The sequence below is a fragment of the Leucoraja erinacea genome, unplaced genomic scaffold, assembly GCF_028641065.1.
Source record: "Leucoraja erinacea ecotype New England unplaced genomic scaffold, Leri_hhj_1 Leri_165S, whole genome shotgun sequence".
Classification (NCBI taxonomy): domain Eukaryota; kingdom Metazoa; phylum Chordata; class Chondrichthyes; order Rajiformes; family Rajidae; genus Leucoraja; species Leucoraja erinaceus.
In genome coordinates, this window is record NW_026575957.1 from 125,875 (window position 1) to 152,500 (window position 26,626).

The following is a 26,626-nucleotide window of genomic DNA, read 5'->3' on the forward strand; positions in this document are numbered from 1 at the left end:
GATCATCCAACTCAGTATCCCGTACCTGCCTTCTCTCCATACCCCCTGATCCCCTTGGCCACAAGGGCCACATCTAACTAACTCCCTCTTAAATATAGATAGATATGCCATTTATTGTCACTATACATGTACAGTGAAACTGAAAGCTGCTCGTACTCAGTGCATACATACAATTTTACACAAAAAACAAGAAACAGAAAAACAAAACAGAAGGGAGATGGGGGGGGGTGGGGGATGGGGGGGATAGGTGCACAATTTCTGCGGCGCTACATACATATATACATATATACAGATGGAAGTCCGTGTTGGGCGGTGTCTAGCCAATGAACTGGCCTCAACTACCCCCTGTGGCAGAGTGTTCCAGAGATTCACCACTCTCTGTGTGAAAAAAGTTCTTCTCATCTCGGTTTTAAAGGATTTCCCCTTTATCCTTAAGCTGTGACCCCTTGTCCTGGACTTCCCTAACATCGGGAACAATCTTCCTGCATCTAGCCTGTCCAACCCCTTAAGAATTTTGTAAGTTTCTATAAGATCCCCTCTCAATCTCCTAAATTCTAGAGAGTATAAACCAAGTCTATCCAGTCTTTCTTCATAAGACAGTCCTGACATCCCAGGAATCAGTCTGGTGAACCGTTTCTGCACTCCCTCAATGGCAATAATGTCCTTCCTCAGATTTGGAGACCAAAACTGTACGCAATACTCCAGGTGTGGTCTCACCAAGACCCTGTACAACTGCAGTAGAACCTCCCTGCTCTCCTATACTCAAATCCTTTTGCAATGAAAGCTAACATACCATTCGCTTTCTTTACTGCCTGCTGCACCTGCATGCCTACCTTCAATGACTGGTGTACCATGACACCCAGGTCTCGCTGCATCTCCCCCTTTCCCAATCGGCCACCATTTAGATAATAGTCTGCTTTCCCGTTTATTGTGTGTTGTTTATTATCACATGTATGGCTGCAGGCAACGACATTTCGTTCAGACCGAAAGGTCTGAATGACAAAGGATTCAATTCAATTCAATCTCTCCTTAGCCTGCTCCGACTTCAAATCCCCATCCGTTCCACCTTCTCCTCCCCTCCTCTATGCCTCCTTCCCTCCTCCTCCTCTCCTTTTCCCCCTTCTCCCCTCAATCTGTTCCCCTCTGCTCGCCTCCTCTATGCCTCGTTCCATCCAACTCCTGTCCTGCCTCTTCTCTCTTTTAAATTCTGGGAGTCCCCCCCCCTCAGGTTACCCTATAGGGTGATTTCACGCCTCTAAAGGTCACTAAGGAGCAGTTGATCCGCACCCAATTGTGAAACAAGTGTCTCAAGTGGAGGACACTACGCAGGGTTCGGTACATGTTAGTGGATGGGAAAAAACGCATTTTCCCACCCGTTAAAAACATAGAAAACGGCGAGGTTGTGAGCTGCAATTTACTGTGCCAGTCGGGGTGACCGTGAGGCACAGCTACCTAGATTTACAGGGGAAAAAAAGATAGCAAGTAAGGTAAATTCAAGAGGGAACTGAAGGTGCCAAAGCGGCGGAAATGAACAGCCGACATTTGCCGTGGAGATTTACAGGTCCAAAATATCGGGAATTATCGCGTTTGCTCGCTGAATTTATCAAAAGTAAGTTAATAATGCCTTTGTTTTGATAAATTCAGCGAGCAAACGCGATAATTCCGTGGGTGCGGATCTATGCTCCAGTGACCTTTAGTGAAATCACCCTATATCCCTCTCTCCATCTATCTGTATATATTGAGTGTGCAAGCAAACAATTTCACTGTGACTGGTCACATGTGACAATGCATTAAAGTATCTCTCCTCTCCCTCCTTATCTGCTCATTAGAACAGAGCCCTGTGACGTCACCGCGCCGGGTGAGGGAGTGAGGGCGGGGCGACAGACGTCACCGCGGGATGTGGACGCCGGGCGAGAGAGTGAGGGCGGGGCGACGGACGTCAACACGTCGGGATGTGGACGTCATCGCGCCGGGTGAGTGAGTGAGTGAGGGCGGGGGTGTGTGTGGGGGGACTAGGCCCTGGATTCAGGGGTGGGGGACACATACACACACACACACACACACACATACACATATATCCCCAGGGGGAGCGGGCAGATCCCCAGGGGGAGATTCCACTGGATTGTTGCACTGGGGAGATTCCACTGGATTGTTGCACTGGGGAGATTCCACTGCATTGTTGCACTGGGGAGACTCCTGCATTGTTGCACTGGGGAGACTCCTGCATTGTTGCACTGGGGAGACGTCTCTGGATTGTTGCACTGGGGAGACGTCTCTGGATTGTTGCACTGGGAGACTCCTGCATTGTTGCACTGGGGAGACTCTTTGCACTGTTGCCCTGGGGAGACTCCTGGATTGTTGCACTGGGGAGACTCCTGGATTGTACTGGGGAGACCCCTGCATTGTTGCACTGGAGAGATTTCTTTGGATTGTTGCACTGGGGAAACTCCTGCATTGTTGCACTGGGGAGACTCCTGCATTGTTGCACTGGGGAGACTCCTGCATTGTTGCACTGGGGAGACTCCTGGATTGTTGCACTGGGGAGACTCCTGCATTGTTGCACTGGGGAGATTCCTTTGTATTGTTGCACTGGGGAAACTCCTGCATTGTTGCACTGGGGAGACTCCTGCATTGTTGCACTGGGGAGACTCCTGCATTGTTGCACTGGGGAGACTCCTGGATTGTTGCACTGGGGAGACTCCTGCATTGTTGCACTGGGGAGATTGTTCCTGGGGAGACCCCTGCATTGTTGCACTGGGGAGACCCCTGCATTGTTGCACTGGGGAGACTCCTGGATTGTTGCACTGGGGAGACTCCTGCATTGTTGCACTGGGGAGACTCCTGGATTGTTGCACTGGGGAGACTCTCTGGATTGTTGCACTGGGGAGATTGCACTGCATTGTTGCACTGGGGAAACTCCTGCATTGTTGCACTGGGGATACGTCTCTGGATTGTTGCACTGGGGAGATTCCTGCATTGTTGCACTGGGGAAACTCCTGCATTGTGGCACTGGGGATACGTCTCTGGATTGTTGCACTGGGGAGATTCCTGCATTGTTGCACTGGGGCGACTCCTGCATTGTTGCACTGGGGAGACTCCTGCATTGTTGCACTGGGGAGACTCCTGCATTGTTGCACTGGGGAGACTCCTGCATTGTTGCACTGGGGAGACTCCTGCATTGTTGCACTGGGGAGACTCCTGCATTGTTGCACTGGGGAGACTCCTGCATTGTTGCACTGGGGAGACTCCTGCATTGTTGCACTGGGGAGACTCCTGCATTGTTGCACTGGGGAGACTCCTGGATTGTTGCACTGGGGAGACTCCTGGATTGTTGCACTGGGGAGACTCCTGGATTGTTGCACTGGGGAGACTCCTGGATTGTTGCACTGGGGAGACTCCTGGATTGTTGCACTGGGGAGACTCCTGGATTGTTGCACTGGGGAGACTCCTGCATTGTTGCACTGGGGAGACTCCTGGATTGTTGCACTGGGGAGACTCCTGCATTGTTGCACTGGGGAGATTCCTGCATTGTTGCACTGGGGAGACGTATCTGGATTGTTGCACTGGGGAGACTCCTCCTGCATTGTTGCACTGGAGGGATTTCTTTGGATTGTTGCACTGGGGAGACTCCTGCATTGTTGCACTGGGGAGACTCCTGCATTGTTGCACTGGGGAGACTCCTGGATTGTTGCCCTGGGGAGATTCCTCTGGATTGTTGCCCTGGGGAGATTCCTCTGGATTGTTGCACTGGGGAGATTCCTCTGGATTGTAGCATTGGGGGAGAATCCCCTGCGCCTCACCCGTTTCTCCCCTTCCCCCCTTCTTACTCTCCTTCCTCTGACTTCACAATTTGAAACATCATTCCTGGTTCTTTTTATCCAGTTGCTTTTACCTCTTGGAGGCCAAGTCACTGGTTGTTTTTAGAGCAGAGATTAACAGGTTCTTGATTAGTACGGGTGTCAGCGGTTACGGGGAGAAGGCAGGAAAATGGGGTTAGGAGGGAGAGATAGATCAGCCATGATTGAATGGCGGAGTGGGCTCGATGGGGCGAATGGCCCAATTCTCCTACAACTTATTTCAAATAATTAGCAGTGAGTGTTCCTCAGGCTCCTGGTGAAGGGTCCCAACCCAAACCACCATCTGTTTATTTCCCTCCACAGATGTTGCCTGACTCGCTGAGTTCCTCCATTGCCTAGTATTTTTTTAACGGCATCTGCAGTCTCTTGTGTCTCCACATGTTATAGTGATAGATTTTGAAAGTGTGGGTCAGCCTGTTTTCAATAACGTTTCTGTGGTGTCTCTGCATAGGGAAATGCATGTTTAGTTCAGAGATAAAGTGTGGAAACAGGCCATTCGGCCAAAGAAGTCCGCACCGACCTGTGATCCCCGCCCATTAACACTACACACACTGAGGACAATTTACACCAATCCAATTAACCTACAAACCTGTATGCCTTTGGAGTGTGGGAGGAAACCGAAGACCTTGGAGAAAACCCACACGGTCACGGGGTGAACGTACAAGCTCCATAAAGACAGCACCCGTAGTCAGAATCGAACCGGGTCTCTGGCGCTGTGAGGCAGCACCACTACCTCTGCACCACAGTTCCGCCCTTATTTCAAGAGGACTAGAATATAAAAACAAGGATGCATAATGTGGAGGCTCTATAAGGCACTGGTCAGACTGCATTTGGAATATTGTGCGCAAAACTAGTCCTGGCTACATCCTCGTAAATCTTCCTGTACACTTTCCAGCTTCATAACATGGATAGGACAGGTTTGGAGGAATATGGACCAAGCGGAGGCAGGTGGGACTAGTGTAACCATATAACCATATAACAATTACAGCACGGAAACAGGCCATCTCGGCCCTACAAGTCCGTGCCGAACATTTTTTTTTTCCCCTTAGTCCCACCTGCCTGCACTCGTACCATAACCCTCCATTCCCTTCTCATCCATATGCCTATCCAATTTATTTTTAAATGATACCAATGAACCTGCCTCCAGCACTTCCACTGGAAGCTCATTCCACACCGCTACCACTCTCTGAGTAAAGAAGTTCCCCCTCATATTACCCCTAAACTTCTGTCCCTTAATTCTGATGTCATGTCCACTTGTTTGAATCTTCCCTATTCTCAAAGGGAAAAGCTTTTCCACATCAACTCTGTCTATCCCTCTCATCATTTTAAAGACCTCTATCAGGTCCCCCCTTAACCTTCTGCGCTCCAGAGAATAAAGACCTAACTTATTCAACCTATCTCTGTAACTTAGTTGTTGAAACCCAGGCAACATTCTAGTAAATCTCCTCTGTACTCTCGCTATTTTGTTGACATCCTTCCTATAATTGGGCGACCAAAATTGTACACCATTACTCCAGATTTGGTCTCACCAATGCCTTGTACAATTTTAACATTACATCCCAGCTTCTATACTCAATGCTCTGATTTATAAAGGCTAGCATACCAAAAGCTTTCTTTACCACCCTATCTATATGAGATTCCACCTTCAAGGAACTATGCACGGTTATACCCAGATCCCTCTGTTCAACTGTATTCTTCAATTCCCTACCATTTACCATGTACGTCCTATTTTGTAGTGTAGATGGGATATGTTGTCCGGTGTGGGCAAGTTGGGCTGAAGGGCCTGTTTCCACTATGACTAGTATAACTGGGACTCGGTGTGGGCAAGTTGGGCTGAAGGGCTTGTTTCCACACTGTATCACTCTGTGACTAGTGTAGCTGGGGCATGTTGGCCGGTGTGGGAAGTTGGGGAAGGGCCTGTTTCCACACTGTATCACTCTGTGACTTGTGTTTTATAGGCTCTTATTTTCACTCTGTTGATGTTGTCTGGCGTGAGAAGTGTGGGATTACGACTGCTCTCGATGGAGGCTCCTTCCTATGTGTCCGGCATGCACTCGACTGCTTTTGTCACCTGCCCCAACATGGAGGAGGCCAAGAAAATCGCCCGGTAAATCAGCAGCTCTTTACCTGCACGTTGCTTCATTGTTTAAACGTGGACTAGACCTCGGTGCGAGTCTGGAACCTACTCATTACGCAAGGAGGCCATTCGACCAACTGTAAGAAGGGTCTCGACCCGAAACGTCACCCATTCCTTCTCTCCAGAGATGCTGCCTGTCCCGCTGAGTTACTCCAGCTTTTTGGGTCAATCTTCGTTTAAACCAGCTTCTGCAGTTCCTTTCCCACAGATCTGGTGTGATAATACTCGCTCTTTAGAACATAGAACATAGAAAATACAGATTCAGATTCAGATTCAATTTTAATTGTCATTGTCAGTGTACAGTACAGAGACAACGAAATGCATTAGGTGCAGGAGTAGGCCATTCGGCCCTTCATTGTGATCATGGCTGATCGTCCCCAATCAATAACCCGTGCCTGCCTTCTCCCCATATCCCTTGACTCCACTAGCTCCTAGAGCTCTATCTTAAATCCATCCAGTGATTTGGCCTCCACTGCCCTCTGTGGCAGGGAATTCCACAAATTCACAACTCTCTGGGTGAATTTCGCACCTCAGTCTTAAATGACCTATTCTTTATTCTAAGACTGTGTGGCCCCTGTTTCTGGACTCGCCCAACATTTTTCCTGCATCTAGCTTGTCCAGTCCTTTAATAATTTTATATGTTTCTATAAGACCCCACCTCCCCCATCCTTCTAAACTCCAGTGAATACAAGCCTAGTCTTTTCAATCTTTCCTCATATGACAGTCCCGCCATCCCAGGGATCAATCTCGTGGGGTTTGGAGATACAGCGCGGAAACAGGCCCTTCGGCCCACGGAGTGAATGCTGACCAGCGATCCCCGCACACTCACATTATCCTACACACCCTTATTTCAAAGGGAGACGAGGCAGCCTACAGAGAGGAAGTCCTGAAGTTGACAACCTGGTGCTCAGAAAACAATCTGGCTCTGAACACCAGGAAAACAAAAGAGCTCATTGTCGACTTCAGGAGGCACAGCACCGACTTAGCCCCCCTACACATCAACGGCGAGTGTGTGGAGAGGGTCAACACCTTCCGGTTTCTCGGCGTCCATATCGCTGCTGACATCTCCTGGACGGACAACACGACAGCGGTCATCAAGAAGGCTCAGCAGCGGCTGCACTTCCTGAGGGTCCTCAGGAAGCACAACCTGGACACTAACCTGCTGCTGACCTTCTACCGCTCGTCCATCGAGAGCCTGATGACATACTGCATTACAGCATGGTATGGCAGCTGCACCATGGCAGACAGGGAGAGGCTTCAGAGGGTAACTAGGACAGCGCAGAGGATCATTGGCTGCCCTCTCCCCTCCCTGATGGACATCTACACCTTCCGCTGCCTTAGCAGGGCAAAGAAGATCATCAAAGACAGCTCCCATCCTGCGTTTGGACTGTTCGACCTGCTGCCCTCTGGAAGGCGCTATAGGTGCATCAAATCCAGGACAAACAGACACAGGAATAGTTGCTTTCCGAGAATTATAACTACTATAAATTCAAATTCACACATGCACTGACTACACCGCCCAACCCGGACTTCCATCTGTATATATGTATGTAGCGCCGCAGAATTGTGCACCTATTCCAACCCCCATCTCCCTTCTGTTTTTTGTTTTTTCTGTTTCTTGTTTTTTGTGCTAAATTGTATGTACGCACTGAGTACGAGCAGCTTTCAGTTTCACTGTACATGTATAGTGACAATAAATGGCATATCTATATCTAGGGACAATTTACAATTTTTTACCGAAGCCAATTAACCTACAAACCCGCACGTCTTTGGAGTGTGCAAGGAAACTGGAGCACCCGGAGAAAACACACGTGCTCACTGGAGAAGGTGCAAAAGCCTAGATAGTGTAGAATTTGGTTTTCTCCGAGATCTTCGGTTTCCTCCCACACTCCAAAGATGTGCAGGTTTGTAGGTTAATTGACTTGTTATAAATGTAAATTCTCCCTAGTGATATGATATATGATATGATATGCCATTTATTGTCACTATACATGTACAATGAAATTAAAAGCTGCTCGTACTCAGTGCATACATATAATTTAGTACAAAAAACAAGAAACAGAAAACAAAAACAGAAGGGAGAAGGGGGGGGGGGGGGGATAGGTGCACAATTCTGCGGCGCTATATACATATATACAGATGGAAGTCCGGGTGTTGGGCTGTGAAGTCAGTGCATGTGTGAATTTGAATTAAGAGTAGTTATAATTTTCGGAAAGCAACTATTCCTGAGTCTATTTGTCCTGGATTTGATGCATCTATAGCGCCTTCCAGAGGGCAGCAGGTCGAACAGTCCAAACGCAGGATGGGAGCTGTCTTTGATGATCTTCTTTGCCCTGCTAAGGCAGCGGGAGGTGTAAATGTCTATCAGGGAGGGGAGAGGGCAACCAATGATCCTCTGCGCTGTCCTGGTTACCCTCTGAAGCCTCTCCCTGTCTGCCATGGTGCAGCTGCCATACCATGCTGTAATGCAGTATGTCAGCAGGCTCTCGATGGACGAGCGGTAGAAGGTCAGCAGCAGGTTAGAGTCCAGGTTGTGCTTCCTGAGGACCCTCAGGAAGTGCAGCCGCTGCTGAGCCTTCTTGATGACCGCTGTCGTGTTGTCCGTCCAGGAGATATCAGCAGCGATATGGACGCCGAGAAACCGGAAGGTGTTGACCCTCTCCACACACTCGCCGTTGATGTGTAGGGGGGCTAAGTCGGTGCTGTGCCTCCTGAAGTCGACAATGAGCTCTTTTGTTTTCCTGGTGTTCAGAGCCAGATTGTTCTCTGAGCACCAGGTTGTCAACTTCAGGACTTCCTCTGAGTGTGTGTAGGATAGTGTTAGTGTGTGGGGATCGCTGGTCGGCGTGGACTCGGTGGGCCGAAGGGCCTGTTTCCACGCTGTATCTCTAAACTAAACTAAACTTTCATTAGTACGGGTGTCGGGGGAAGCCAGAGAATTTAGTTGAGAGGGAGAGATAGATCAGCCATGATTGAATGTCAGAGTAGACCTGGTGGGCTGAATGGCCTAATTCTGCTCCTATCACTTATGAACATAAACTAAGCACCCGCCTAGATACAAGGGGCAAGTTCCAGTGGCAAAATAAGCTGTCAACCCACACATCTTTGGGATGTGGGAGGAAGCTTCTGTGGTCACAGGGACAATGATTACGCTGTGTACAGAAAGGAAATTCAGATGTTGGTTTAAACCAGAGATTAACTATATAACCATATAACAATTACAGCACGGAAACAGGCCATCTCGGCCCTACAAGTCTGTGCCGAACAACTTTTTCCCCCTTAGTCCCACCTGCCTGCACTCATACCATAACCCTCCATTCCCTTCTCATCCATATGCCTATCCAATTTATTTTTAAATGATACCAATGAACCTGCCTCCACCACTTCCACTGGAAGCTCATTCCACACCGCTACCACTCTCTGAGTAAAGAAGTTCCCCCTCATGTTACCCTAAAAACTTCTGTCCCTTAATTCTGAAGTCATGTCCTCTTGTTTGAATCTTCCCTAGCGTTTTTGGCAGGCTACAACTCTTCTCCTATTCTCTCAAAGGGAAAAGCTTGTCCACATCAACTCTGTCTATCCCTCTCATCATTTTAAAGACCTCTATCAAGTCCCCCCTTAACCTTCTGCACTCCAGAGAATAAAGACCTAACTTATTCAACCTATCTCTGTAACTTAGTTGTTGAAACCCAGGCAACATTCTAGTAAATCTCCTCTGTACTCTCTCTATTTTGCTGTCTCCAACTTCAAGTAACCCTTGCTTTGCCTCCCGTTCCGTCCCTCCCCACTAGAGTCGCCAACTTCCTCACTCCCAAATAATGGACAATAGGTCAAAATACGGGACAAAATCCTCACGGCAATTTGTTGACCGACTGGGCCGTGTCTGGGTGAATGATGAGTTGGCCCCGGGTGCTGGACTGCACACAAAGTCCAGCCGGCGGGGCCAGCTGTGAGGAGTTTTGGCCCGGGGGCCGCGCGCAAAGTCCAGCGCTCCGTCCAACTCATGAACCGATGATCGTCCGGTGGTGGTGGTGTCAGCGGTAAGCGAAGGTCCGAAGGTCGGACAGCTGGGCCGGGCTGCCGACCGACCGACGGGGCCACGGGCGAGGTGCTGCTGCTGCTGCTGCTGCTGCTGCTGCTGCACTCCACGGGATGCACTACGTCGGGACGGGTGAGGCGGGGCCGGACGACCAGACAGTGCCCTCGACCCGAATAGTAGCGGTCAAACACGAGACAAGGGCGGTCCCGTACGGGACAATTGAGCCCAATATACGGGACGTCCCGGCAAATACGGGACAGTCGGCAACAGTACTCCCCACCCGAGTACTCCGACTAGTTTCACTGCCCCCCTGATCAAGGGCAGAGCTGAGAAGATTCCGACCTGATAGAAACATAGACATAGAAATAGAAACATAGAAATTAGGTGCAGGAGTAGGCCACTCGGCCCTTTGAGCCTGCACCGCCATTCAATATGATCATGGCTGATCATCCAACTCAGTATCCCGTACCTGCCTTCTCTCCATACCCTCTGATCCCCTTAGCCACAAGGGCCACATCTAACTCCCTCTTAAATATAGCCAATGAACTGTGGCCTCAACTACCCTCCGTGGCAGAGAGTTCCAGAGATTCACCACCACTCTCTGTGTGAAAAAAGTTCTTCTCATCTCGGTTTTAAAGGATTTCCCCCTTATCCTTAAGCTGTGACCCCTTGTCCTGGACTTCCCCAACATCGGGAACAATCTTCCTGCATCTAGCCTGTCCAACCCCTTAAGAATTTTGTAAGTTTCTATAAGATCCCCTCTCAATCTTCTAAATTCTAGAGAGTATAAACCAAGTCTATCCAGTCTTTCTCATAAGACAGTCCTGACACCCCAGGAATCAGTCTGGTGAACCGTCTCTGCACTCCCTCTATGGCAATAATGTCCTTCCTCAGATTTGGAGACCAAAACTGTACGCAATACTCCAGGTGTGGTCTCACCAAGACCCTGTACAACTGCAGTAGAACCTCCCTGCTCCTATACTCAAATCCTTTAGCAATGAAAGCTAACATACCATTCGCTTTCTTTACTGCCTGCTGCACCTGCATGCCTACCTTCAATGACTGGTGTACCATGACACCCAGGTCTCGCTGCATCTCCCCCTTTCCCAATCGGCCACCATTTAGATAATAATCTGCTTTCCCGTTTTTGCCACCAAAATGGATAACCTCACATTTATCCACATTATACTGCATCTGCCAAACATTTGCCCAGATCTCACCCAGCCTATCCAAGTCACCTTGCAGTCTCCTAGCATCCTCCTCACAGCTAACACTGCCCCCCAGCTTAGTGTCATCCGCAAACTTGGAGATATTGCCTTCAATTCCCTCATCCAGATCATTAATATATATTGTAAATAGCTGGGGTCCCAGTTCTGAGCCTGACGGTTACGTATGTCACCACAATCTAACACAAATGGGGTCTCAAGCAAGACGAACGAGCATTTTCCTGCTCATAACCTGTGCAACAGACTTTGAGTTTCATGCTTTGTTTCAACTCTCCAGGGCCGCTGTACAGAAGCAACTGGCTGCCTGTGTGAACATCATCCCACAGATAACATCCATGTACGTGAGTCTTTGCATCGAATAGAGGTCACGGAGACATCTTTTCGCCATGCGGGCCAACAGTCACTTGCATCCCTCAATTAAATATTTCATTCTAGAATCATAGAATGATAGAAACATAGAGAAACAGGTGCAGGTGTAGGCCATTCGGCCCCTCGAGCCAAAACTGCCATTCAATATGATCATGGCTGATCATCTAAAATCAGTTCCCCGTTCCTGCTTTTCTCCCCATATCCCTTCATTCCGTTAACATAGAAACATAGAAATTAGGTGCAGGAGTAGAGGCCATTCGGCCCTTCGAGCCTGCACCACCATTTAATATGATCATGGCTGATCATCCAACTCAGTATCCCGTACCTGCCTTCTCTCCATACCCTCTGATCGCCTTGGCCACAAGGGCCACATCTAACTCCCTCTTAAATATAGCCAATGAACTGGCCTCAACTACCCTCTGTGGCAGAGAGTTCCAGAGATTCACCACTCTCTGTGTGAAAAAAGTTCTCCTCATCTCGGTTTTAAAGGATTTCCCCCTTATCCTTAAGCTGTGACCCCTTGTCCTGGACTTCCCCAACATCGGGAACAATCTTCCTGCATCTAGCCTGTCCAGCCCCTTAAGAATTTTGTAAGTTTCTATAAGATCCCCTCTCAATCTCCTAAATTCTAGAGAGTATAAACCAAGTCTATCCGGTCTTTCTTCATAAGACAGTCCTGACATCCCAGGAATCAGTCTGGTGAACCTTCTCTGCACTCCCTCTATGGCAATAATGTCCTTCCTCAGATTTGGTAGGTTTAGGCGGACTGAGCGGAGGTGTTCAGCCAAACGATCGCCGAGCCTGCGCTTGGTCTCGCCGATGTACAGGACTCGTCACCTGGACAGACTTGCAGGACAATGTGAATGTGCTCACATATAAATGCTCCCATTCACTTTCAGAGAGAGCAGTGCTGCCATGCATGTGATGTGTAAATCTCCATGTTTTTATCTTGCAGATACCAATGGGAAGGAAAGATTGAAGAGGACAATGAAGTTTTACTTGTGAGTTTTCAAATCCTATTAGTTTAGTTTAGTTTAGGTTATTGTCACGTTTTGGGTCGAGACCCTTCTTCAGACTCAATGGGTCTCAGGTTACAGAGGAGATTTACTAGAATGTTGCCTGGGTTTCAACAACTAAGTTACAGAGAAAGGTTGAACAAGTTAGGTCTTTATTCTCTGGAGCGCAGAAGGTTAAGGGGGGACCTGATAGAGGTCTTTAAAATGATGAGAGGGATAGACAGAGTTGATGTGGACAAGCTTTTCCCTTTGAGAATAGGGAAGATTCAAACAAGAGGACATGACTTCAGAATTAAGGGACAGTTCCTGAGGAGGCTGAAGAAGGTCCATCTGTCTCCTCAGATCCTGGTGAACTTCTACCGCTGCACCATCGAGAGCATCCTTACCAACTGCATCACAGTATGGTATGGCAACTGCTCTGTCTCCGACCGGAAGGCATTGCAGAGGGTGGTGAAAATTGCCCAACGCATCACCGGTTCCACGCTCCCCTCCATTGAGTCTGTCCAAAGCAAGCGCTGTCTGCGGAGGGCGCTCAGCATCGTCAAGGACTGCTCTCACCCCAACCATGGACTGTTTACCCTCCTACCATCCGGGAGGCGCTACAGGTCTCTCCGTTGCCGAACCAGCAGGTCGAGGAACAGCTTCTTTCCAGCGGCTGTCACTCTACTAAACAACGTACCTCGGTGACTGCCAATCACCACCCCCCCCCTCCCCCCCGGACACTTATTATTTTTTTATTCAAATCGTTTGCTATGTCGCTCTTCCAGGGAGATGCTAAATGCATTTCGTTGTCTCTGTACTGTACACTGACAATGACAATGAAAAATTGAATCTGAATCTGAATCTGAAGTTTAGGGGTAATATGAGGGAGGGAGAGATAAGATGAGGGAGAGATACGTTTTTTTGCCTTCCATCACAGCGAGGAGAGATGCGCTGTGATGGATGTCTGTGTAAACTGTGTTGTGTCTTGGGTCTTTTTTTTCTTGTATGTATGACTGCAGAAACAACATTTCACTTGAGCCTCTATGAGGTTCAAGTGACAAATAAATTGTATTGTATTGTATTGTAGGGGGAACTTCTTTACTCAGAGAGTGGTAGCGGTGTGGAATGAGCTTCCAGTGGAAGTGGTGGAGGCAGGTTCATTGGTATCATTTAAAAATAAATTGGATAGGCATATGGATGAGAAGGGAATGGAGGGTTATGGTATGAGTGCAGGCAGGTGGGACTAAGGGGAAAAAAAGTTGTTCGGCACGGACTCGTAGGGCCGAGATGGCCTGTTTCCGTGCTGTAATTGTTATATGGTTATATGACATGCCATAGAAACATAGACAATAGGTGCAGGAGTAGGCCATTCGGCCCTTCGAGCCTGCACCGCCATTCAATATGATCATGGCTGATCATCCAACTCAGTATCCCGTACCTGCCTTCTCTCCATACCCCCTGATGCCCTTAGCCACAAGGGCCACATCTAACTCCCTCTTAAATATAGCCAATGAACTGGCCTCAACTACCCTCTGTGGCAGAGAGTTCCAGAGATTCACCACTCTCTGTGTGAAAAATGTCGGAACAAGAAACTTCGTCAGATAGGCTGAGGAAGGGTCTCGACATGAAACGTCACCCATTCCTTCTGTCCATAGATGCTGCCTGTTGTGCTGTGTTACTCCACCATTTTGTGTGTGGAGCTTCGAGCTTGCCTGATTGTTGAAGCTAGAGTACAGAGGAGAGCTCTACTTTGTCCCAACTTGTCTGTAGTGTTACTGCACCCAACGAAACAGGAATAAGTAAAAACAAACTGCAGATGCTGGTTTATACCGAAGATAGAGGCAAAATGCTGGAGTAACTCAGCCGGACAGGCAGCATCTCTGGAGAAAAAGGATGGGTGACGTTGCGGGTCGGGACTGAGAGTCAGTTACGGGAGAGGCATGAAAAGGTACAGAACAAATCAAAGCCAGCACCAAATGACCCAGGAAAGGTGGAGCCCACAATGGTCCATTGTTGGCTGCGGAAGAGGTGTTCTTGTGAACATCAAGAGTCACACGTTGTGGTCTTGTGAACAATCGGATTGGACCCTTCGTCAACCTGAAGGGTCCTCAACGGGAAAGTCACATTTTTTTCTCCAGAGATGCTGCCTGACTCACTGAGTTACGTCTAAACAGGAACATGAGTCTGTGAGTAACATACAGTGAAGGCTCTGGAGCGTGCTTGAATCTGCAACTTACTGACGTGGAAGTAGAAACATAGAAACATAGAAATTAGGTGCAGTAGGCCATTCGGCCCTTCGAGCCTGCACCGCCATTCAATATGATCATGGCTGATCATCCAACTCAGTATCCCATACCTGCCTTCTCTCCATACCCCCTGATCCCTTTAGCCACAAGGGCCACATCTAACTCCCTCTTAAATATAGCCAATGAACTGTGGCCTCAACTACCTTCTGTGGCAGAGAATTCCACAGATTCACCACTCTCTGTGTAAAAAAATGTTTTTCTCATCTCGGTCCTAAAAGACCTCGCCCTTATCCTTAAACTGTGTGACCCCTTGTTCTGGACTTCCCCAACATCGGGAATAATCTTCCTGCATCTAGCCTGTCCAACCCCTTAAGGAATTTTGTAAGTTTCTATAAGATCCCCCCTCAGTCTTCTAAATTCTAGCGGGTACAAGCCAAGTCTATCCAGTCTTTCTTCATATGAAAGTCCTGACATCCCAGTCTGGTGAACCTTCTCTGTACTCCCGCTATGGCAAGGATGTATTTCCTCAGATTAGGAGATCAAAACTGTACGCAATATTCCAGGTGTGGTCTCACCAAGACCCTGTACAACTGCAGTAGAAACTCCCTGCTCCTATACTCAAATCCTTTTGCTATGAATGCTAACATACCATTCGCTTTCTTCACTGCCTGCTGCACCTGCATGCCTACTCTTAATGACTGGTGTACCATGACACCCAGGTCTCGTTGCATCTCCCCTTTTCCTAATCGGCCACCATTCAGATAATAGTCTACTTCCCTGTTTTTGCCACCAAAGTGGATAACGTCACATTTATCCACATTATACTGCAACTGCCATATAACCATATAACAATTACAGCACGGAAACAGGCCATCTCGACCCTTCTAGTCCGTGCCGAACACATAATCTCCCCTAGTCCGATATACCTGCGCTCAGACCATAACCCTCCATTCCCTTCCCATCCATATAACTATCCAATTTATTTTTAAATGATAAAAACGAACCTGCCTCCACCACCTTCACTGGAAGCTCATTCCACACAGCTACCACTCTCTGAGTAAAGAAGTTCCCCCTCATGTTACCCCTAAACTTCTGTCCCTTAATTCGCATGTCATGTCCCCTTGTTTGAATCTTCCCTACTCTCAGTGGGAAAAGCTTTTCCACGTCAACTCTGTCTATCCCTCTCATCATTTTAAAAAAAACCTCTATCAAGTCCCCCCTTAACCTTCTGCGCTCCAAAGAATAAAGCCCTAACTTGTTCAACCTTTCTCTGTAACTTAGTTGCTGAAACCCAGGCAACATTCTAGTAAATCTCCTCTGTACTCTCTCTATTTTGTTGACATCCTTCCTATAATTGGGCGACCAAAATTGTACACCATACTCCAGATTTGGCCTCACCAATGCCTTGTACAATTTTAACATCTCCTCTTTAATATTGTTTTCTGAGGGAATAGTTGTGCATCATCAGGCATCCCAACCTCCCTGTATCCCTTTGCCTGACGTCAGTAAGACTCAGAACGACCTTGGGTAAAATGTGCATGTATTTCTTCAGAATAATTAGTTCTTTTATTTTTTGTCTTCTGAACAGATGATTAAAACGCGGACCAGCAAAGTTAGCGATTTAGCAGCATTTGTACGGTGAGTAAAGAAACACCAAGAGTCAAGAGTGTTTTATAGTAGGTAGACAAAAATGCTGGAGAAACTCAGCGGGTGCAGCAGCATCTATGGAGCGAAGGATATAGGCAACGTTTCAGGCCGAAACCCTTCTTTAGTGTTTTATTGTGCAGGAAGGAACTGCAGATGCTGGTTTAAACTGAAGAATGGGTGACGTTTTGAGTCGAGACCCTTCTTCAGACTGACAGTCACAGGAAAGTGAAAGGGGAGATATAGACGGTGGTGTAGAGAGATTTAGAACAATGAATAAAATATAAACGTTAGCTGTTTGCTGGGTGAGAACAAGATGCTGGTGCATCTTGGGTGGGGGAGGGGATGGAGAGAGAGGGAAAGCGAGGGCTACTTGAAGTTAGAGAAGTCAATATTCATACCGCTGGGGTGTAAGCTGCCCAAGCAAAATATGAGGTGCTGTTCTTGCGTTTAGCCTCACTCAGACAACGGAGGAGGCCCAGGACAGAGAGGTCAGTGTGGGAATGGGAAAGGGAATTAAAGTGTTTAGTAACCGGGAGATCAGGTAGATCCAGGCAGACTGAGTGAAGATGTTCAGCAATATGATCGGCCAGTTTATGTTTAGTCTTGCCGATGGGACATATTGTTCTATTGCCCAGATAGAACAATGACATTCTTACTTGCAGCATCACAACAGAATATGTAAACCCAATACATGTTCGGCCCGCAATGTTTGTGCTGAACATGAAAGCAAGATAAACTAATCTCCGCTGCCTGCAGGTGACCCATTGCAAAGATCCTATAGCGGAGCAAGATAGACCACTCCTGCTAAATGCAATGGGCTGACGTGTAGTACGCAACGGAGCGGAACGTGGGCCTTGTTTTTCATCCATTTTAGTAACCCGACCCGACCCGCAGTGTAATCAACGTTGCGGGGGAACAGTTTGTGTTAATAAATTAAAATTCTGAAAATGAGGAGAAGATTTTTACCAAATAACTTTGATTTTTACGAGGATGTTTCCGTAACCGGCTTCCGTCTCCGCACTAGTATCCTACGGGATCTTTGGTGCGGAGACGGAAGCCGGTTACGGAAACATCCGGTAGGTGGCGCGGCTCTGGCCAGCAGCGGCCTCTGCAGCCTGTCCGTGTTTTATTATTTTTTGTCTGTGTTTTTATGTAGTTTTTTGTTATTTTATGTTGGGGTGTGTGTGTGTGGGGGGATGGGGGTGGGGTGGGAGGGGGGGGGGGGGGGGTGAACTTTTGAATCTCTCCCTGCACTGGAGACCCGACCTTTTCTCGTCGGGTCTCAGCTGTCGTTGAGGCCGCAACGAGGAGCGGCCTCCAACGGGAAGAAGCCGGGGACTCTGGTGCCGACTCACCGTTGCCGTCGCGGAGCTGGCCGAGTCCGGAACGGGTGGAGCGGTGGAGGTGCGTTGCTGCTGCTGCTGCCGCTGCTGCTGCTGCTGCTGCTGCTGCTGCTGCTGCTGCCGATGCGAAGGCTGCTACTGCGGGTCTGCGGACGGCGGCACCGGGAGCCCGCGGATCCCTGGAGGGAGACCGCTTTTCGGGGCTCCTGCAACGGCGACTTCTCCCGCCCGTGTTGCGGGGTTGAAGAGCTCCTGGAGCGGGGCCTGACACCACTGCCCCGCGCGGCTGGAATGGCCGCGGGACTCTGCGAGCGCACACCGGGGGCTCCAACACCAAGACCCGGTGTGCGACCTCGCACCACCCGGAGTGGCTTTACTGGCCGCGGGACAATCGCCATCGCCAGCCGGGGGCTTTGACTTTGACTCTGACATCGGCGGGGGGAGAGTGCAGTGGAGAGATAAGTTTTTTTGGCCTTCCATCACAGTTATGTGATGGATGTTTATGTAAAATGTAATTGTGTTGTGTCTGGGGTCTATTTGTGTGTAATGTATGGCTGCAGAAACGGCATTTCGTTTGGACCTCCAGGGGTCCAAATGACAATTAAATTGACTCTGACTCGGCGTCTGAAATGGGGCCGAAAATGACCCACGAATCTGCCAATGACCGTACTATGTCTTTTTCGTCGAGTGGACCATCTTGTTCGCTGTAGGATCTTTGATCCAGACGCCTCCAGCTCCTGCATATACATGTGCCGATTTAAGAGCCAAATAAACGCTCTATAATATCTGCTACCACCACCACCCTTGGCAGTGTGTTCCAGGCACACCCCACCCTTTGTGTTTAAAGAAAACCTTTCCCCGCACATCTCCTTTAAACCTCCCCCCTTATCCGCCAATACTCTCCTCCGCCTAGCGGAGCTGGTCCTTACCCTCAACAACTTTTCTTTTAACTCCTCCCATTTCCTCCAAATCCAAGGCATAGCTATGAGCACACGCATGGGCCCCAGCTATGCCTGCCTCTATAACCATATAACCATATAACAATTACAGCACGGAAACAGGCCATCTCGGCCCTACAAGTCCGTGCCGAACAAAATTTTTTTTCCCCTTAGTCCCACCTGCCTGCACTCATACCATAACCCTCCATTCCCTTCTCATCCATATGCCTATCCAATTTATTTTTAAATGATACCAATGAACCTGCCTCCACCACTTCCACTGGAAGCTCATTCCACACCGCTACCACTCTCTGCGTAAAGAAGTTCCCCCTCATATTACCCCTAAACTTCTGTCCCTTAATTCTGAAGTCATGTCCTCTTATTTGAATCTTCCCTATTCTCAAAGGGAAAAGCTTGTCCACATCAACTCTGTCTATCCCTCTCATCATTTTAAAGACTTCTATCAAGTCCCCCCTTAACCTTCTGCGCTCCAGAGAATAAAGACCTAACTTATTCAACCTATCTCTGTGACTTAGTTGTTGAAACCCAGGCAACATTTTAGTAAATCTCCTCTGTACTCTCTCTATTTTGTTGACATCCTTCCTATAATTGGGCGACCAAAATTGTACACCATACTCCAGATTTGGTCTCACCAATGCCTTGTACAATTTTAACATTACATCCCAGCTTCTATACTCAATGCTCCGATTTATAAAGGCTAGCATACCAAAAGCTTTCTTTACCACCCTATCTATATGAGATTCCACCTTCAAGGAACTATGCATGGTTATTCCCAGATCCCTCTGTTCAACTGTATTCTTCAATTCCCTACCATTTACCATGTACGTCCTATTTTGATTTGTCCTGCCAAGGTGTAGCACCTCACATTTATCAGCATTAAACTCCATCTGCCATCTTTCAGCCCATTTTTCCAAATGGCCTAAATCACTCTGTAGACTTTGGAAATCCTCTTCATTATCCACAACACCCCCTATCTTGGTATCATCTGCATACTTACTAATCCAATTTACCACACCTTCATCCAGATCATTGATGTACATGACAAACAACAAAGGACCCAACACAGATCCCTGAGGCACCCCACTAGTCACCTGCCTCCAACCCGATAAACAGCCATCCACCATTACCCTCTGGCTTCTCCCATTCAGCCACTGTTGAATCCATCTTGCTATGCCTGCATTTATACCCAACAGTTGAACCTTCTTAACCAACCTTCCATGAGGAACCTTGTCAAAGGCCTTACTGAAGTCCATATAGACAACATCCACTGCTTTACCCTCGTCAATTTCCCTAGTAACCTCTTCAAAAAATTCAAGAAGATTAGTCAAACATGACCTTCCATGCCTCTCTGCAGGGTACGTCGAACAATCCTTATACGAGGGGTACCCTGGCCCTATCCCCGAACTCTACATCCGCTACATTGACGACTGCATTGGTGCTCCCTCCTGCACCCATGCAGAACTCACTGACTTCATCCATTTCACCACAAACTTCCATCCGCACCCAAATTCACCTGGACCATTTCCGATATCTGAGGAAAGACATTCTTGCCAGAGAAGGTTCACCAGACTGATTCCTGGGATGGCAGGACTTTCATATTCGGCTTGTACCTGCTGGAATTTAGAAGATTGAGAGGGGATCTTATAGAAACTTACAAAATTCTTAAGGGGTTGGACAGGCTAGAAGCAGGAAGATTGTTCCCGATGTTGGGGATGTCCAGAACAAGGGGCCACACACAGTTTAAGGATAAGGGGGAAATCTTTTAGGACCGAGATGAGAAAATCATTTTTTACACAGAGAGTGGTGAATCTGTGGAATTCTCTGCCACAGAAGGTAGTTGAGGCCACAGTTCATTGTCTATATTTAAGAGGGAGTTAGATGTGGCCCTTGTGGCTAAAGGGATCAGGGGGTATGGAGAGAAGGCAGGTATGGGATACTGAGTTGGATGATCAGCCATGATTATATTGAATGGTGGTGCAGGCTCGAAGGGCCGAATGGCCTACTCCACCTATTTTCTATGTTTCTATGATATCTCCCTCGAAGGGCCGAATGGCCTACTCCTGCACCTATTGTCTATTGTCTACCATTTTTAGACCTCACTATCTCCATCGCAGGTGGTAGACTACTGACCGACATCCACTATAAACCCACTGACTCCCATGGCTATCTGGACTACACTTCTTCCCATCCTGCTTCCTGTAAGGACTCCATCCCCTACTCCCAATTCCTCCGTCTACGCCGCATCTGCTCCCAGGATGAGGTGTTCAACACCAGGGCATCGTAGATGTCCTCATTCTTTAGGGAATTCGGGTTCCCCTCTTCAACTATAGATGAGGCTCTCACCAGGGTCTCTTCCATATCTAAGGATAGGCTAAGGATAGGCAGAGGTGAAGAGATGGGTCTTGAGGCGGGACTGGAAGATGGTGAGAGACACGGAATTGCGGATCAGTTGGGGGAGGGAGTTCCAGAGCCTGGGAGCTGCCCTGGAGAAGGCTCTGTCCCCTAAACTGCGGAGGTTGGATTTGTGGATGGAGAGGAGACCGGCAGATGTGGATCTGATGGACCGTGAGGGTTGGGGGAGAGGAGGTCAGTGAGATATGGGGGGGGGGAAGATGGTGGAGGTCTTTGTAGGTGCGGATCAGGATTTTGTAGGTGATCCGGTGGGAGATGGGAAGCCAGTGAAGTTGTGAGTCTGTGGAATTCTCTGGGAGGAGGCCAATTCTCTGGATGTTTTCAACAGAGAGTTAGATAGAGCTCTTGGATAGCAGAGTCAGTAGATATGGGGAGAAGGCAGGAGTGTGGTACTGATTGCGGCTGATCAACAGTGATCACAGTGGCCTACTCCTGCACCTATTGTCTATTGTCTGCGGTGATAATTATAGTTCTCCGTCTCTCTCTCTCCTGCTAGATCAATCCACCCGTATGACGTGGCAGAGGTTATCAGCCTGCCGATCGACCAGGGAAACCCACCGTACATGAAATGGCTGAGTCAGGCGGTGCCAGAGTAAGCCTGTGAGCGGGAGAGGCGGGTGATGTCCAAGCTCGGAGCGTGCCACTCAGCCAGCCGTCCTCGCTCTGCGGGGCTCTGCATCTGGGCTGTTCCCTCCCCGCATACCCCCAGCAAATGCCGCCTCATTTCCTCCCCTTTCCAAAGGTGCTTTGAATGTTCCCTCGTACGTAGCTGCAACGAGGTCCCTGACAATGGGAGCACCTCTCTGTCATGCATTGATCACCCGGTACCCAAGCTACTGACAGTGAAGTGGGAGGGTTCGACTGGGAACTCCCTCCTTGTTAAGCAGTAGTGCCTCACTAACACTGTGGTTGTCCCATTGCCAATCTGTGATTAAATATCTTCTTGCTTACTGCACCTTTTGTTCTCTTGTCCATCCACCCTGCCCATCTGAAGCTTAGAGTAGATAAGACAAAAATACTGGAAGAGAGACACAAAATGTAGCAATGTTACAACATTTTGAGATTTAAAAAATCAAGTCTGTAATTGATCCCATCAGATAAAGCATAAAAATAAGTTTAATTTGACACCTAATTCACTTTCATATCTCAAGTATTTAAAAAGTTATGGCCATTTTCATACTCGGAAATTAGCATCTTGTTCCCTATTGATTTTCTGTGGACATAACAAAAAAGCTGTGATCGTGGACAGTCAAAAACCCATAACCTTCTTAAAAATTAAGAGAACTGAATGAAATTTTCAGTTATCGTAGATTGAACCATTCTGAAACAAACATAAAATAATCTAACTTGGATGACCTGAAATTAAAGCATATAAATTGAATCATTTCATTTCATCATAATTAGTTAGTTACCCAAGTGTAGCAAATTTCAAACTTCAATTACTAGATCTAAACATCTATCCATTTCTTAATAAATGATTAACGTTTTTAAATAGCCCAAGTGTCCAAGTAATATTCATAAATAATTCACAATAAAACATGATTTTAAAATCTCATTTACATCAATTTATAGGCCAAATGGAAGGAATTTAGTGTTCAATTGCTGTAAATTAAAGTCCATTTAAATCGGCTTTCTAGTGGGTTCCTGTGAACGCGCTGGTTTAGAACGTTCACATTGCGCCAGATTTGTGCCCTCAAATGCCCAGAAAAATACTGCGGGATATAAAGAGCCTAAAATTAGCTACTCGTTATAGTAAACTTTATATACAGGGTTCTTAGGAAGCCCCTTTTAATGTAAAAATACGGTACATACCTTTAATTGTTTGCTTTATAAAACCCTGGGGCTGCGAGAGGTCGCGGGTTTAGAGAGTGATTTTTAAACTACTATAACTATTATACAAGGCCATAAAAACTAATAATACCTTTTGCGACGGGGTCTTTCAGCGATTTTTCGTTGATGATTTACTAGGCTGAACATTTTCGATTGCAACAGCCTAGTAAAAATCGCGTTGTAAACCCGCCCCCTCTAAACAGCGGCAAAATCGCGCACACTGCCTGGGGCAGATTCTCAACGACGATTCAGGTACGTTTTGTAACATACCTACAAAATGCTGGAGTAACTCAGCGGGACAGGCCACATCTCTGGAGCGAAGGAATGGGTGACGTTTCGGGTTGAGACCCTTCTTCAGACTGAGTGGCAGGGGAGAGGGAGGTACATGGATAAGGAAGTGTCATGTGTGAAAACAAAACCAACGGGAGGGCTGAGCTCACTCCCCCCCCCTGTCTTTGGAGTGTGGGAGGAAACCGAAGATCTGAAGAAAAAACCCACGCAGGTCACGCGGAGAACGTACAAACTCCGTACAGACGTGGGTGTGTGGGCGGGAGGTGTAGCATTGTGGGGGGGGGGGATGTGGATGTGGGGGGAGGTGTTTGTGTGGGAGTGGGGCTTGTGTGGGAGGGAGGGGAGTGTGGGAGGGGGGTGTGGGGGCAGCGAATTCAATCGCGAATTCAATCAGCACGGCTTGTGGACTCAGCCCCGCCTCCGGGGCTTTATTCTCCTTGCCCCGCCGGTAATTAACAGAGGGTGCCGGAAGGGGCGTTACCTTCATGGTGGCTGACAGGCGAGAAGACCAATCTGCAGATTTCACGATTTTCTAAACATTCATAACTTTTGTAATATTCCACCAATCGGAACAAAACCTGGTGCGCTTGGAGCAGAGGAGAACGGTGAGTAAAAATAGAAACATAGAAAATAGGTGCAGGAGTAGGCCATTCGGCCCTTCGAGCCTGCATCGCCATTCAATATGATCATGGCTGATCATCCAACTCAGTATCCCATACCTGCCTTCTCTCCATACCCTCTGATCCCCTTAGCCACAAGGGCCACATCTAACTCCCTCTTAAATATAGCCAGTGAACTGTGGCCTCAACTACCCTCTGCGGCAGAGAGTTCCAGAGATTCACCACTCTCTGTGTGAAAAAAGTTCTCCTCATCTCGGTTTTAAAGGATTTCCCCCTTATCCTTAAGCTGTGACCCCGTGTCCTGGACTTCCCTAACATCAGGAACAATCTTCCTGCATCTAGCCTGTCCAACCCCTTAAGAATTTTGTAAGTTTCTATAAGATCCCCTCTCAATCTCCTAAATTCTAGAGAGTATAAACCAAGTCTATCCAGTCTTTCTACATAAGACAGTCCTGCCATCCCAGGAATCAGTCTGGTGAACCGTCTCTGCACTCCCTATATGGCAAGAATGTCCTTCCTCAGATTTGGAGACCAAAACTGTACGCAAAACTCCAGGTGTGGTCTCACCAAGACCCTGTACAACTGCAGTAGAACCTCCCTGCTCTTATACTCAAATCCTTTTGCAATGAAAGCTAACAGTAAGGGGACAAAAAATCCCTAGCGATTTAGGGTACCATTTTTGTGCAAATTTTTTAAAACGCAAACCAGAAGAGGACATGATGAGAGTTTTAGTAATAGTATTGATAGAAGATAGAAGAAATGGAAGAAGATAGATTAATAGAAGATAGAAAATAGATGAATTTATTTAGTCAGAGGGTGGTAATCTGAAGAGTTCTGCCACAAGGTTGTGGAGGCCAAGTCTGTGGATATTTTTAAGGCAGAGATCGATCAAATACTTGATCAGTACGGGTGTCAGGTTATGGGGAGAAGGCAGGAGAATGGGATTAGGTGAGATAGATTAGCCGTGAATCGCAGTGTAGACTTGATACGATACATTAGAACTTTATTCAACCCCGGAAGGAAATTGGTCTGCCAACAATCAAGATCAAGATACAAGATACAATTTAATTGTCATTTGGACCCCTTGAGGTCCAAACGAAATGACGTTTCTGCAGCCATACATTACAAACAAATAGACCCAAGACACAACATAATTTACATAAACATCCATCACATCGCTGTGATGGAAGGCCAAAAAAACTTATCTCTCCACTACACTCTTCCCCCCCCCCCACCCGATGTCAAAGTCAAAGCCCCCGGCTGGCGATGGCGATTGTCCCGCGGCCATTAAAGCCACCCCGGGTGGTGCGAGGTCGCACACCGGGTCTTGATGTTGGAGCCCCCGGCGTGCGCTCGCAGAGTCCCGCGGCCATTCCAAGCCGCGCGGGGCGGTGATGTCAGGCCCCGCTCCAGGAGCTCTTCGACCCCGCAACTCGGGCGGGAGAAGTCGCCGTTGCGAGAGCCCTGAAAAGCGGTCTCCCTCCAGGGAAAGCGGTCTCCCTCCAGGGAAGCGGTCTCCCTCCAGGGAAATAACACACACAAAGGTGCACGGAAACTTGAAATTAAAATTAAATTAAAAGTGAAAAGAAAAGATAAAAGCCAAGGACTGTTGGCTGGCTGCCTCAACCGAAAAGAACGGACTAACAAACGCACACAGGCTTATCTCCTGGACTGAGGATTCTAAAACTTCTCTCCAGAGATGCTGCCTGTCCCGCTGAGTTACTCCAGCATTTTGTGTCGATCTTCAATTCCTTGATTCTACAACTACTCTTGGAAGAAAACTCTTCTATTCCTCTATTCTAATCTCACCAAAGCCTTTGTCGATACAGAGGGACTGCGATGCTTCTTCCAAAACAGCTGCCCACCGTAACTAGCACTAGCCATCCACGCTAGTGTCTTAAAGAGCCTCTTTTCTTTAAAAATATCTTGTTTTGTTGAAATATTTCAACAAGGTTTTCTCTCCTCACTTTGAGCAAAGAGTTCATTTTGGTGCAAAGCTTCCTTGTCTAAAAGCCCGCTCGCAAGGGGTGAATTAAGTTTATAGGCACAAGCATAACACACCCCCAAGTCCCACCAAGGTTTGAGTTAACCATATAACCATATAACAATTACAGCACGGAAACAGGCCATCTCGACCCTTCTAGTCCGTGCCGAACACATAATCTCCCCTAGTCCCATATACCTGCGCTCAGACCATAACCCTCCATTCCCTTCCCATCCATATAACTATCCAATTTATTTTTAAATGATAAAAAAACGAACCTGCCTCCACCACCTTCACTGGAAGCTCATTCCACACAGCTACCACTCTCTGAGTAAAGAAGTTCCCCCTCATGTTACCCCTAAACTTCAGTCCCTTAATTCTCATGTCATGTCCCCTTGTTTGAATCTTCCCTACTCTCAGTGGGAAAAGCTTTTCCACGTCAACTCTGTCTATCCCTCTCATCATTTTAAAAACCTCTATCAAGTCCCCCCTTAACCTTCTGCGCTCCAAAGAATAAAGCCCTAACTTGTTCAACCTTTCTCTGTAACTTAGTTGCTGAAACCCAGGCAACATTCTAGTAAATCTCCTTTGTACTCTCTCTATTTTGTTGACATCCTTCCTATAATTAGGCGACCAAAATTGTACACCATACTCCAGAATTGGCCTCA

The 26,626-nt window shown here is 47.7% G+C and overlaps 1 protein-coding gene across 2 annotated transcripts; it reads left to right on the forward strand.

Annotated features, from left to right (window-relative positions):
- The first annotated feature begins 1,900 nt into the window (after positions 1 to 1,900).
- LOC129716082 (protein CutA homolog) lies at positions 1,901 to 22,188 on the forward strand. Of its 2 annotated transcripts, none has more exons than XM_055665960.1 (6): positions 1,901 to 1,973; positions 5,816 to 5,964; positions 11,537 to 11,596; positions 12,584 to 12,629; positions 16,461 to 16,510; positions 21,730 to 22,188. In XM_055665960.1, the coding sequence occupies exons 1-6, from the start codon at positions 1,953 to 1,955 to the stop codon at positions 21,827 to 21,829; spliced, it is 426 nt and encodes a 141-aa protein (XP_055521935.1). In that variant the 5' UTR covers positions 1,901 to 1,952; the 3' UTR covers positions 21,830 to 22,188. The 2 variants fall into 2 exon arrangements, with proteins under 2 accessions (XP_055521935.1, XP_055521936.1); XM_055665961.1 differs by having other exon boundaries at positions 1,918 to 1,981.
- Positions 22,189 to 26,626: the final 4,438 nt, after the last annotated feature.